A 13,522-nucleotide genomic window follows, 5' to 3' on the forward strand; every position below is an offset into this window, starting at 1 on the left:
AGACGTACTGCATAGCAGTTTCTAGTACTACATATCCTAAACCCTGACTCACTTCATCAGAACATGTATTCCCATATTTTTAAACACATCAATGAATCAAATTATTACAAGACTCACTTGAATAATTTTTAATTATAAATTATAAATTTATTCATCAAACATTTCATACTCCAATAAAACCTCCAACATCACTTCATCCGGTATTTCATTAACATTGCCCTCAATTTAAAACTTTTCATCTTGAAATTCAATATCTTCCAATGCTTCTAAAAATTCAATATCCAAACTTTCATCAAAGAAATCTGAATTTTCTTCATTAATATGCTCTCTAAAAGGTCCATTTAAGTCCTCTATTACTTCATATGAGATGTCAAATTTTGCAGCAAAGTTCTCCTGATCCTGATCCATTTGAGAAATATGATCATTTTGCTGCACTTTGCAAAAAATATAAACACTTAATTATATCACTTTCACTAATAGATAATAAAAAACTACCTTTATCAATTTCATAAGTACATGTATTCCCTACGCAAATTATTCTGGCACATTCCTCTGAAATGAAAACTGACTCACACTGTGATCTTAGACACATAACACTATCCCTTCCTAGTCAGTAAAATGATTACTACAATAACAATTGAGTCTTGCTGGGGATATTTTTTCAGGGTTTACAACACTGCAGTTGTGTTGCAAGAGTTAAGAATATTTTTCTAGGAATGGAGTTTCAGGGTTTAAGACAATAAAGTGAACTTAAAGCAGTGTAGTGAGTCAAGGTGGGACTGAGATTGGACAAATGAAATTCACTGAAATGATTACTATATGCTACAGACACAGTTGCTTTTGCATTTCAACAGCACACCAAGCATCTAAATTGCACAGCATAAACACAATTTGAAAATTAAGAGGCCTGTAACACATACTGCATAGGACTTTCTACAACTACACCACCTCTGTGTCTCTGCTTGAACTATTTCACCCTCTCTCTGCACCATCTTTTCTCTGACTGCACCATCTGTCCCTCTGCCTGCAACCCTGCACCATCTAACCTCTAATTGTACCAGTTTAGTCTCTGCCTGCATTATCTCTTTTGCTGTCTGCACCAACCCTCTCCCACTGCCTGCACCCTCTCATGTGCATCTGCAGAGGCCTATTAAGATATGACTGCTGGTGTGTATTACACAGCGCTACCATGTTAAATCTTTCCCTTCTCTTCCTGTAGTCTCACACCATGTATGTGTCTGCTTGCACTATCTGTGTCTCTGCTTCAACCATTTCACCCTCTCTCTGCACCATCTTTTCACTGACTGCACCATCTGTCCCTCTGCCTGTAGTCCTGCACCATCTATCCTCTAATTGTACCAGTTTAGTCTCTGCCTGCATTATCTCATTTTCTGTCTGCACCAACCCTCCCCCACTGCCTGCACCCTCTCATGTGCATCTGCAGAGGCCTATTAAGATATGGCTGCTGGTGTGTATTACACAGCGCTACCATGTTAAATCTTTCCCTTCTCTGCCTGTAGTCTCGCACCATGTCTGAGTCCGCTTGCACTATCTGTGTCTCTGCTTCAACCATTTCACCCTCTCTCTGCACCATCTTTTGACTGACTGCACCATCTGTCCCTCTGCCTGCAGCCCTGCACCATCTATCCTCTGATTGTACCGGTTTAGTCTCTGCCTGCATTATCTCAATTTCTGTCTGCACCAACCCTCTCCCACTGCCTGCACCCTCTCATGTGCATCTGCAGAGGCCTATTAAGATATGGTTACTGGTGTGTATTACACAGCGCTACCATGTTAAATCTTTTTCTTCTCTGCCTGTCGTCTTGCAACTTGTCTGTGTCATCTTGCACTATCTGTGTCTCTGCTTGAACTAATTTCACCCTCTCTCTGCACCATCTTTTCACTGACTGCACCATCTGTCCCTCTGCCTGCAGCCCTGCACCATCTATCCTCTGATTGTACCAGTTTAGTCTCTGCCTGCATTATCTCATTTTCTGTCTGCACCAACCCTCTCCCACTGCCTGCACCCTCTCATGTGCATCTGCACAGGCCTATTATGATATGATTAATTCTATTTTGGTGAGAGGAAAGTTACATGCAGAGGCTAATTTGAGCACACAAAGGGGGGGATAGTGAAGACAAAGATAAAACGGTAAAAGCAAAAGGTGTGAGACTACAGGCAGAGAAAGAAAAGATTTAACATGGTAGCGCTGTGTAATACACACCAGCAGCCATATCATAATAAGCCTCTGCAGATGTACATGAGAGGGTGCAGGCAGAAGATGCACCCAGAGAGAGAGGGATAGTGCAGACAGAAAATACATTCCCAATTTACAGCACTATCTCTATACCAGCATTTAATCAAAACATGAGACACAATATTAAAACAGACAGGGGAGATTATACAAAAAGGTGCAAATATAATTCTTTAATTTACACAGACACTCAGTGTGATCCTGGACAAAAAGTTTAAAACCAAACATTTTACCAAAACACATTTAACACACGAAAAAGTTTAAGAGACAGAACACAGCCTATCTATTTCAGCACTACAATACAGTGCAGAAACCTGAGTCATTTTCAAAATACATTTCCAATTTGCAGCATTACTTTTTTGCCAGCATTACATCCAAACATGACACACAATATCAGAAGAAAGAAGACAGTATAAGCAGAGAGAGGTAGACTGCGAGGAGAGACAGGGGAGATTAAAGAAAAAGTGCAAATATAATTCTTTAATTTACACAAGCACTCAGTGTGATCGTGGACAATAAGTTTAAAACCAAACATTTTAGCATAACACATTTACCACACGGAAACGTTTAAGAGACAGAACACAGCCTATCTATTTCAGCACTACAATACAGTGCAGACACCTGAGTCATTTTAAAAATACATTTCCAATTTGCAGCATTACTTTTTTGCCAGCATTACATCCAAACATGAGACACAATATCAGAAGAAAGAAGACAGTATAAGCAGAGAGAGGTACTGTGAGGAGAGACAGGGGAGATTATAGAAAAAGGTGCAAATATAATTCTTTAATTTACACAGGCACTCAGTGTGATCCTGGACAAAAAGCTTAAAACAAAACATTTTACCAAAACACATTTACCACTCGAAAAGGTTTAAGAGACAGAACACATCCTATCTATTTCAGCACTACAATACAGTGCAGAAACCTGAGTCATTTTCAAAATACGTTTCCAATTTGCAGCATTACTTTTTTGCCAGCATTACATCCAAACATGAGACACAATATCAGAAGAAATAAGACAGTATAAGCAGAGAGAGGTAGACTGTGAGGAGATACAGGGGAGATTATAGAAAAAGGTGCAAATATAATTCTTTAATTTAAATAGGCACTTAATGTGATCCTGGACAAAAAATTTAAAACCAAACATTTTACCAAAACACATTTACCACACTAAAACGTTTAAGAGACTACATTACAGTGCAGAAACCTGAGTCATTTTCATAATACATTTCCAATTTACAGCATTACTTTTTTGCCAGCATTACATCCAAACATGAGACTCACACTGTGACCTTAGACACATAACAGAAATCCTTCAATTCAGTCAACTGATTACTACAGTGAAAGGGGGAGGAGGGGGCCTTGCTAGTAGTGTTGTATAAAGAGAGCAAGGGTGAGGGAGAGAGAAAGAGAGAGACAATGAGAGGGAAAAAATAAACATAAGGAAGTAAATCACATGGAGAGAGGGAGTTAGAAAACAGGAGTAAAGGAAAGGGATAATGAGAGTGAGGAAAAAGATATGAGAGTAAGGAAAGGAGAGTGATAAAAAAAGCATATTAAGAAAAAGGAAAAAGGAGTCAGTGAAACAGAAAGATTTATAGAAAAAGAGAGGAAGGAAAAAGAACAGTGGTGGAGAGAAAGGAAGACAGTGAGAGAGAATGAAAGACAGGGAAAGTAAGTAACTTCCATATTACAACACATTTTTATTATTAACTTACAGTGCACAACATATATCCCCTTACAAATTAATAACTCACCTTTAAAAATGCTTTTGAAGATTTAGAACAGTGTCAATCACACACCAGATTTTTTTAAGCAGAATCTCTGAAATGTACCTCATACACTGCAACCACAAAATGGCCCTGGTTCCCTCTCATTTTTTATACACATCCATGTACATAACCAATTACATTTATTCCCACGCAAATTCAAAACCAAACTCACATTTTAATTGGTTGTACATTTCAACACTATCAACCTTCCCCCACTGCTCTCTCTGCCTGTTACCATGGTAACTCTCCATACAACACCTAACTGAACTCAAAAGATGAAAAATTCATCTCTCAGTGTTGCAAACCAAAGCAGCAAGTGTGTTTGACTTCTCAATATTCCAGCTTATCCTGTGCAATGTTCTTTTCAATTACTTTTTCTAAACCAATAGTATTATTTCTTTTAAAAAAACAGTAGTATGCACCCTAGCTTTCAATGTTAAATTATCAGAAACCACCAATCATTTCATGTTTTTCAAGTGCACTGAATCTCAACCACATTTGTTTCTAAACACCTATTTTTCAAACTGCTATTTCATCTCCAGAGCCCATCTGAGTACAACCAGATTTGCCTTCAAGATGCTTAGAGTATGGATTGTAGGGCATACCTATATTTTCTGGAGTGAAAGGTATGCAGCAAATAGATGCTTTCTCAACCTTGATTTACCAAATGTGGATATTATGTGGATTGGCCAGAGAGGATTGAGATATCACCAATTGATGCCATTGGTAAAATCCTTTTTGCATCTCCCATGCCCTGACCTCATAATTGTGCACTGTAGTGGAAATGACCTAGGCACTTTGACTGGGGTAGGTCTGGAAATGCTTTTAAAGGACACCTTTGGGCAATTGATGTCACTTTTTCCACAAACTGCCTTGGTATATTCTAATATAATCTTTTCTGGATCTTTCCATCTATGCCACTGATTCAGGGTTACAAAGTGAGCTATTCCGCAAGCCTATGGCTAAGAACTCTCTGCTGCTATATCAGAGCCATCATCCAAAGGCGCTCAGAGATAATCTGCCCTTCGGGCAATTTCTCCGAATCCGGCGCAATTGTTCAGAGAGAGAGTCCTTCACTAGACATGCTACTGAGCTAAGCCACCATCTAGCAGAGAGACAGTATCCGAAGAAACTTATCAAATGCTCTCTGAAACGGGCCTCCAATAATAACCGTCTGAGCCTACTAGAACCCTCGGTTCCCAAACCACCGACAGACCGCATTACCTTTGTGAGTACTTTCAACACAAAGTCCAATATGTTACAACAAATAGTCAGGCGCCATTGGAAGCTCTTGAATGCAGGTAACAACAAAATAGAGCCTCCTTTGTTCGCGTTCAAAAGGTCAACCAGTCTGCGTGACAAGTTGGTCCACACCAGACCCAGAACCACTGCCCCTAGATCTATTGGCACATTATGGGACCTCCCAGCGGTAACCGGACACCATCCCTGTGGAAACTGTTCAGTTTGTCCTCAGACTGCCCGCTCCCTCGAGGTGGATATAGGGACCGGGCGCCCATGGTTGCAAAAACAGTTCACCAACTGCATCAGTTCCAATCTAATTTATCTCCTTACATGCCCCTGTAAGAAAAACTACGTGGGGATGACCACCAGGAAGATACGCACCAGAATACTCGAGCACAAAAGTGTGTTCCGATGTAAAAAAAACTGTTTCTAAATTGTCTAAACATTTTTTGGAGCACAACCATCAAGAATCCGAGTTTAACTGGACAGTCCTAGAGAAACCCTTTGTTGCACCACACGTTGCCGATATCTCTAGATTCCTGTTCTTCAAAGAACAGAAATGGGTCTACAGATTGTCCTCTGATGTCAGAGGGCTAAACGACGAGATACCCTGGACTTCTTTGAACTAAAAGGCTTGGCTTTTCTCGAACTATATGATAGAAGGCTGTGCACTGTCTGTTGTATAGCTAAGATTATTAGTCTCATCAGACATCTTACATGTGTACCATGAGCTTAGCAAGACAGTATACATCCGATTCTCTGGCACTAGATGCACTTTATTCCACTCCACCATCTCTAATTAGCCGGGACGTCTTATACACTTCCATAGGTAAAGCTGTATGGAGGGTTGTAATAGTAAGCGCTGCACCTGGCTCTCTCATCCTTGAGATACGGTTTGGTCACTGCCTCGGTTACTGATAGTAACCTGTGGATATGCCTATGGTTTGCTAGAGACGTGCCCGCTGTTCATCTTTAAAATAAGACATTTTAACATTATTACAGTGTAGAAGTCAGTCTCTGGTGTTTGGCCTTTTACAACATGCAGAATATGGCTAGACCATTTTGCTCGTTTCATCGATCATACTGGCAGAGTCCAGGCGAAACATTATCTGCCGGCGGGTTTGAGGAACTACAATTCCCTGCTTTCTCAAGCGTTTTTGTAGTTCTCTGACTTTCCCGGCGTAGTTTCACGAGATTACGCGGTTTGTCAATCCCGATTGAATTTCGAATCAGGAAGTACCGGATATGCCCTAGCGCTCCTGAGGTGAGCTTGATCATAAGTTACATAACCGATTAACTCACATTGTTTATGTTACTATGGACATTGGGAGTGGGTCTTTACTTGCAACGATAGTCATCCAGACAAGCCCTGCCCACACCTGAACATTCTTTAGCGGTGCTGTTTCCTGCCCGCATTGCCTCCCTCTGAGCTCAGTTGGAAGCCCTGAGGCAACGACGGATAGGTAAGCCCCGAACCCTCTGCTACATTGGGCGAGTCTTCTGGTGACTAGTTTAGACCAAGAGTAGCTTTGCTTCCCTTCTTTTCTTTTTTTGTAAAAAACAGGGAGTGTCCCGTGACTCGAGTGTTTTTCCACTAGCTACCCTATGAATGTAGATACCGGGTGGGGCATTTTGCATTTTACATTATAGATTGCCATTTTGTGTAATTAACGTGATGTAATGACACAACAGTGAGCATTCTTTTTGGGCTTGCATTATCTATAATTAGAAACACTTATAAGATGGATCTATCAGTAGTCTTTTATCCATCAACACAGTGTGTATGCTTATTCAGATATCCTACTGTTTCTTGATACTAAGATTAGTAAAATAATCAGTTTAGATTATGATAACTCTCACTGTGTTTTATACAGCAGTGGGGACAGAGTGAGGGTTTCATTTGACTCGAGGAGGTCGGGGGCCTGATTGTTCCTTATTCAGAGACTGTGGGAGAGCTCGATAAGGTGTTGAATGTAGATGGAGTTTGTAGTAGGAAGGAGGTATACCAGGTTAACTGCGATCCTAAGTTACTTCCCCTATCTCTGCCCTTTTTCTCGCCTTCTCTAGAGCGTGGCCTCACATTATCCTGAGCTAGGATCCAGGTGAGGTGAGGTATGCTTCCTGTACAACACAGGTTAGTACAATATTGGTTATCTGAGCTTTTCCAATGTAGAATAGTGCCTTGATAGCATTTTAATTTTTAGGACTCACTCAAATATTTGTTTCTGTTTTGTTTTCACGAACAGATGAAATCGACACTGGTTGATACAGAGGTTTGAAAGACATTGATCAGGACATAGGTGTATCCTTTATATGATTTAGTCACTGTTTTCACCGTGTTTTGTAATGCAGTAGCAAACGTGAAGAACTGTGGCCCTGAAGAAAACCGCGGGATTTGGTTCCCCTTTGGTTGAAACATGTTGGCCGGAATGCAGTTATTTGTTTGAACTGCATCTTTGCACTGTTCTTTTACTGAGGGAGTGATCAAGTTATTAAAGCTTTGGTATTGATCAACTATCCTTTTTTAACCTCACTACACTACATTTATTTTGCACTGCACTAGATTCCATCACGATCCTTTTGCTCAATTGGTCTTCGCTACATCTGGAGATAAGACCCAGTCTATTTTAGGTTATGTATTTTTCCCAATGATCATGGGATATACCATTCCTATCTGGATGACCAAATGATAATATATGATCTACATCGGACGTTGATGGACATCCTACTCCTCTGTATGGGTCTGATCTTTATTTGAAGTGAGTCCCAATGCACAGGTCATGGTTCTAAATACTTTGTAAAAATCCCAATTACACAGTCTCGGCAAATACTTACTGATTTAGGTAGCGGCTTGTTTGTAAATTGGCTGTCTGGAGCACATTAGGTCCAGCTGTAGACCCCCAGTGTGTGTTTTTTGTTTCTTACATTCTAGGTAGGGGGACTCCACCCTGGGCAGGTCTTTAAATATTCTCCCTCTGACCCTCCTGTCTCCGTTGTGTTTATTATATTCTAATATATGCCAAAGGCAAAAATGGAACTGGTCCAACTAATATTGTCTGCAGATTTAGAAAGCAAGGAAACATGTGACTAAGTCTGTTTCTGCTTTCCTCAGAGACTATGGTATGGGTTCTATATATCACAACAACTTGTGTTACAACATGCAAGGCATCTATAGGAGAGATGGTGTACATTTCACAGATGACAGGAACAGAGTCTTTTAAACTTTAAACTTTGCATTGGTACTTACTTGTAGGTACAAAAACACTCAATGAACAAAACGGCTCTTTTTAGAGCCACCCAACATCTAAACACTCAAACTCTTTATTTAACTGTATTTTTTTTGTTTTTTCTGTCGACGTGCGCGCCTCGCACCGTGCGCGCACCTCGCGATTTAAAAAAAAGAATAATTATTTTTTGCCCTTCGGGGTCCTTTAGGGACCCCTTGAGAAGGCTTAGGGGGTTAGGGAGACTCTACCCTGCCCCCTTTTCACGTTCTCGACTTTTGTTTTTTACTCTCTCCTGCCTCATACACAAAATGGCGGCTAAAGGGTGCGAGCACCGTGCGCGCACCTCGCGATTAAAAAAAAGAAAAATGTTTTTTTTGGCCGTCATGGTCCTTTAGGCACCCCCTGAGAAGGCCTAGAGTGTCAAGGAGACTCTACCCTACCCCTTTTTCACGTTCTCCACTTTTAATTTTCACTCTGTTTTGCCTCAGGAGGTGGGAGCACCGTGCGCGCACCTCGCGATTTAAAAAAAATAATATTAATACATTTTGGGGCCTTTGGGGTCCTACAGGGACCCCCTTGGAAAGCCTAGGGGGTCAGGGACTCTCTACCCTGCCCCCTTTTCATGTTCTTCACCTTTATTTTTCCCTCTTTGCTGCCTCGCACTGACAAAATGGCGGCCAACATTTCCTGGTTTCCACGGATTCGAATGTTGACAGACGTCTAACAACAAATCAGAATTCTGCTCGCACACAATGGTGCGCGCACGGGTGCGCGCTTATAGATATATACATTTTTTCAAATACGATTTTCTCAACAACTACTGGAGGGATTTACACCATTTAAACAAAAGGGCGATCTGCGAATCAGACTTTAACATTTTGCCAAATTTCTTGTTATTCAGTTCAGCTGTTCGGGCTGTAGCCGTGTCTAATCGTCCTATGGAAAATACCATGGGGAAAACACGTTTTGGGACCCCCTTTTTACTCAGCCCCCACTTGACGAATCACCACAAAATTTTCAGGGAAGGAGCGGGCCATCTTCTTTGAGAAATTCGCGAAGATTCATCCACCGGCGCCAAAGTTATTCCCAATAGAATGTTGCGGATTTCCTATGGAAACTAGGTCCTAACTATAACTTCCTACTGGCAACCGCAACAGGGTGACTCAGTTTTTATTTCAGAAGTATGTGGCAGAATAATTTGCTTAGTTGATGTGTTTAAAAATATGGGAATACATGTACTTATGAAGTTGAGAAAGGTAGTTTTCTATTATCTATTAGTGAAAATGATACAATTAAGTGTTTTTATTTTTTTGCAAGGACCAGCAACATTGTACTATATATAATGGATCAAAATCAGGACAACTTTCAAGCCAATTTCGAAATTTCCAACAAAGTCATAGAGGACTTAGACATACTTTTGGAAAACAACATTGATACACAAGATAATGGAGAAGGAGATTTAAGCAGTGATTTTTTTTATCAAAGTTTGGACATTGACTTGGTAGAAGCAGTAGATGACATTGAGTTTCAAGTTTTGAAGTTAAGGAGAATGCAAACGAAATTACAGATTAAATCATTCTGGATGTTATATTACAGTATGAAATGTTTGAAGAATAAAGTTATGATTTAGAATTAAAAATGATTCAAGAGAGTCTTTTTGTACTATTGTAATAATTTGGTTACTTGATGTGTTTACAAATATGGGAATACGTGTTCTGATGAAGTGAGTCAGGCTTTAGGATATGTAGTGCTAGAAACTGCTATGCAGTACGTCTGTCAGGGCTCTTAATTTGCAAATAGTCTCCATGCTGTGTACTGAAGATCCTGGTTGTGCTGTAGAAATGCCATACCAACTCTTTCTGTACCACGTAGTAATCAATTCAGTGAATTTCAAGGCATATTTCTATCTTTTTTCATTTAGAATGCAAGTCAGTGTAATTTTTTAAATATTGTGTCAGAATCACTTGCTCGGTGTATGTGTTTTAAGACATGGGAATACATGTACTCATGGAGTGAGTTAGACTTTTTACTCATAGCTCTTGCTTGATACCATACACTGCCTACACACAACTGTATTGCTCCTAAGTCAGAAATATCAATCCCACCACAACCCCCTATACTGCCTAAACACCACTGCACTGTTCTGAACCCTGAAACACCATTCTCAGCTAATTCCCCTATAATGTTGAAACATCACTGCACTGCCCTAAACTCAGAAACAGCACTCACTGCATGATTTCCTACTCTGCTCAGACACTGTTGCTGTACCTTAAATTTACTTATGAAGTGAACAAGTGTTTACATCATATAGTTGTTCTAATTGCTATGTAGTATGTTAGTAGTGGTCTATAACAAAAAAAACCAACATGCCTACAAAGAATGCTAAAAGAAAAAAGTATAATCAGGCTTACTTTTCCAAGAAAACACAATTACAAGATTTATCTAAAGAACATTGTACAGAGAAAAAGAAGAATGCTCCTGGTAAGACAACAAAGGATTTTATAAGGAAATTAACCCAAAGTAAAAAAAAAGTGTGGATAATGTGGAAAAGATAAAAAAATTATTTGGAAGTACAAAGAAAAAGCAGATAAAAAAGAAAAATGTTGGAAAAGTATGTGGCGATCAAATTGTCTATAGTAATAGATGAAAAAATCAGTTTGTTTAAATTCACAAGAGAATGTTTTATAACAGAGTTGTATTAAATTTATAAAAACATGTAAAGAATTGTAAAAGGAAAACAGCCTTTTTTAAGAAAAAAAAAGAATTGAAAGTATTGTTGATCAGGCTTTTGAATTAAAAAAGAAGTTGTTTATTTTAGTAATCAATAGAATTCGTACACTAGACAAGGCAATCAATCTTTTGAAAGCGAAAAGTAAGTGGAAAAGACTAATTAATAGAACTAATTTTTGTAATTTTTTTCTGGGGAATGGAAGCATAGTTCAAGTTGTGAGCCATTTTTAATGAAGAGACTTACTTTCAGACTAATGATTTGTTGCATGCAGTTGACACCAGTGGTCGAGCATATGAGGTGAAGGATGGTTGTCCGATTGAAAAAGAGAAAATTGTCCCAAGAAGTGCAGAAGAGGTGTTAGCTTATGAAGTTTTAGGGAGACGTCCTAAGGCTCCAGTGTACACTTGGAATTGTAGTAGTATTTGTAGTGTATGACAGGATTCAATTGATTTTTTTCGCAATTTCTTACGTAAGTATACTAAGAAAAGTCTTAAACAAAAGATTAAAATGTTGCAAGAATTAGACCCTTGCAGACTGAGAGAAAAAACGGGTTTACAAGGGCATTCTTTGGCTTGTCATTCTAGAAAAGTATGCCAGAGCGTCATTCACCATTTTAGGATGTTAGCAGTGCATCATACTGAAGTGAAAAATTAGTGAGAAGGTTGTATTATGCAAAAGGTCCAGCACTTAAGCTAAAACAGTTAAACATTGATCTTGTACATGGATCTGTATTAGATGTAAAGAACATTTGTGAAGAAATTGAGGTAAGTTACTTTTGTGAAAAAGAGGACGGTGCAGAAACTGATACAGTAATAGAAGGAAATGTGGAAGAAAATATACAGAATTTTAGTATAGAAAATTTTGACCAAGAAATTATAAGGTTTAAGGTCATTTCAGGTGAAAGGCCAAACTTTTCTTGTGTGTGTTGTCGACGAACTCATAAGAATCAGACTAGGTTAGTTGATTTATATGTAAGAAGTGAAAAGGAAAATAATAATGAGTGGAAGGATTTTGCAACTTATTTGTTGGTATAGAATTGTTTTGATTTGGGTTCTGATCAACGTATTTGTAAGTATTGTTATAATAAATTAAATGAAAACAAAATGCCTGCTACAGCTGTACATAATAATCTTGAGTTGGTAAATATTCCTTCTGAAATGATGGATTTAAATACCTATGAGTCTGTTTTGATTCAATGTGTGCATCCATTGCAGGCTATTGTTCGTATGGAGCCTAAGACAGAGAAACTGAATCCTTCATATTTACAGAGAGGATTAAAGGGAAGAGTTGTCTATTTGCCTCTTGATTTAAAGAAAAATATTGAAACAATTGGTGTTGAAAATGTGGAAGAGGAACCTCTAGTTATTCTAGTTAATGGCGTACCCACGAAGAGTAAGAAAATCTGACAAGAATTAGTGGATGTTAGGAAAGTGAAAAAGGCAACGTTGTATTTGGTAAAAAAACAATCAATACTACAAAAATGTATATGTAGGAGAAGAGGAAAAAACTGTAGAAGAGGACAGTGATTTGTCAGCTGGACAAATTGAAAAAGTGGATGTGTCCAGAAGTGAACACATTTATGAACATTATAGTGTTCATCCACTGCATTCCAAAGAAGTAATGGGGAATGCTATCGAGTTATTCCAAATGAAAGAAGCAAAAGGAAGTCCCATTAGTGTATGGGAAGAAAGCTTGGAAGCTCATTGTTTTCATCAGTTATTTCCAACAGGTCAAGGTGGACGATATGATGACCGACCTGTGCAGATTCCTGCATCTAAATACCGGACATCAAGATTATATGCAGAAGTTCCAAGGTTTCGCCAATGTATTCCATATTTGTATCATCTTCTGTTTGAGAGTGACTTGTCTGGACTTTCTTATACAGTGAACCATATACTTAAAAGTGTAGTACATATGCAAAATGTTTCGGCAAGGGACTTTATGGATAAAGTCCAACAGAAAGACACTGTTTTGGAATCTCAGCTAATTAATCTCATGGCATGTCAGCGTGGTACTAACGAGTATTGGTACCGTCGTCATGGGGATTTGAGATGTATGCTAAGAAACTTAGGAACTCCTACATGGTTCCTTACTCTAAGCTGTGCTGATAATGCTTGGGAAGATTTACTTCAATTTCTTCAAGAGGCAAATGCAAACATAGAAAATATAGAATACAAGACATCTGGAGAACTGTGCTCTTTCGATCCAGTTAATGTATGCAGGTATTTCAATCATAGATTTGAAGCTATGATGTCTTTTATCATAAACAAAAAAAATCTTCCACTTGGAGAGG

At 38.9% G+C, this 13,522-nt stretch overlaps 1 protein-coding gene across 1 annotated transcript in view; it reads right to left on the reverse strand.

Annotated features, from left to right (window-relative positions):
* Nucleotides 1–225: 225 nt before the first annotated feature.
* Nucleotides 226–13,522, reverse strand: part of LOC144762686 (uncharacterized) — a 28,199-nt gene continuing 14,902 nt past the window's right edge. Inside the window, exon 3 of the mRNA XM_078647929.1 lies at nucleotides 226–429. Coding sequence (XP_078504055.1) covers nucleotides 226–429 — 204 coding nt within the window. The remainder of the gene's footprint in view (nucleotides 430–13,522) is intronic.

This window comes from Lissotriton helveticus, chromosome 6, assembly GCF_964261635.1.
Source record: "Lissotriton helveticus chromosome 6, aLisHel1.1, whole genome shotgun sequence".
Classification (NCBI taxonomy): domain Eukaryota; kingdom Metazoa; phylum Chordata; class Amphibia; order Caudata; family Salamandridae; genus Lissotriton; species Lissotriton helveticus.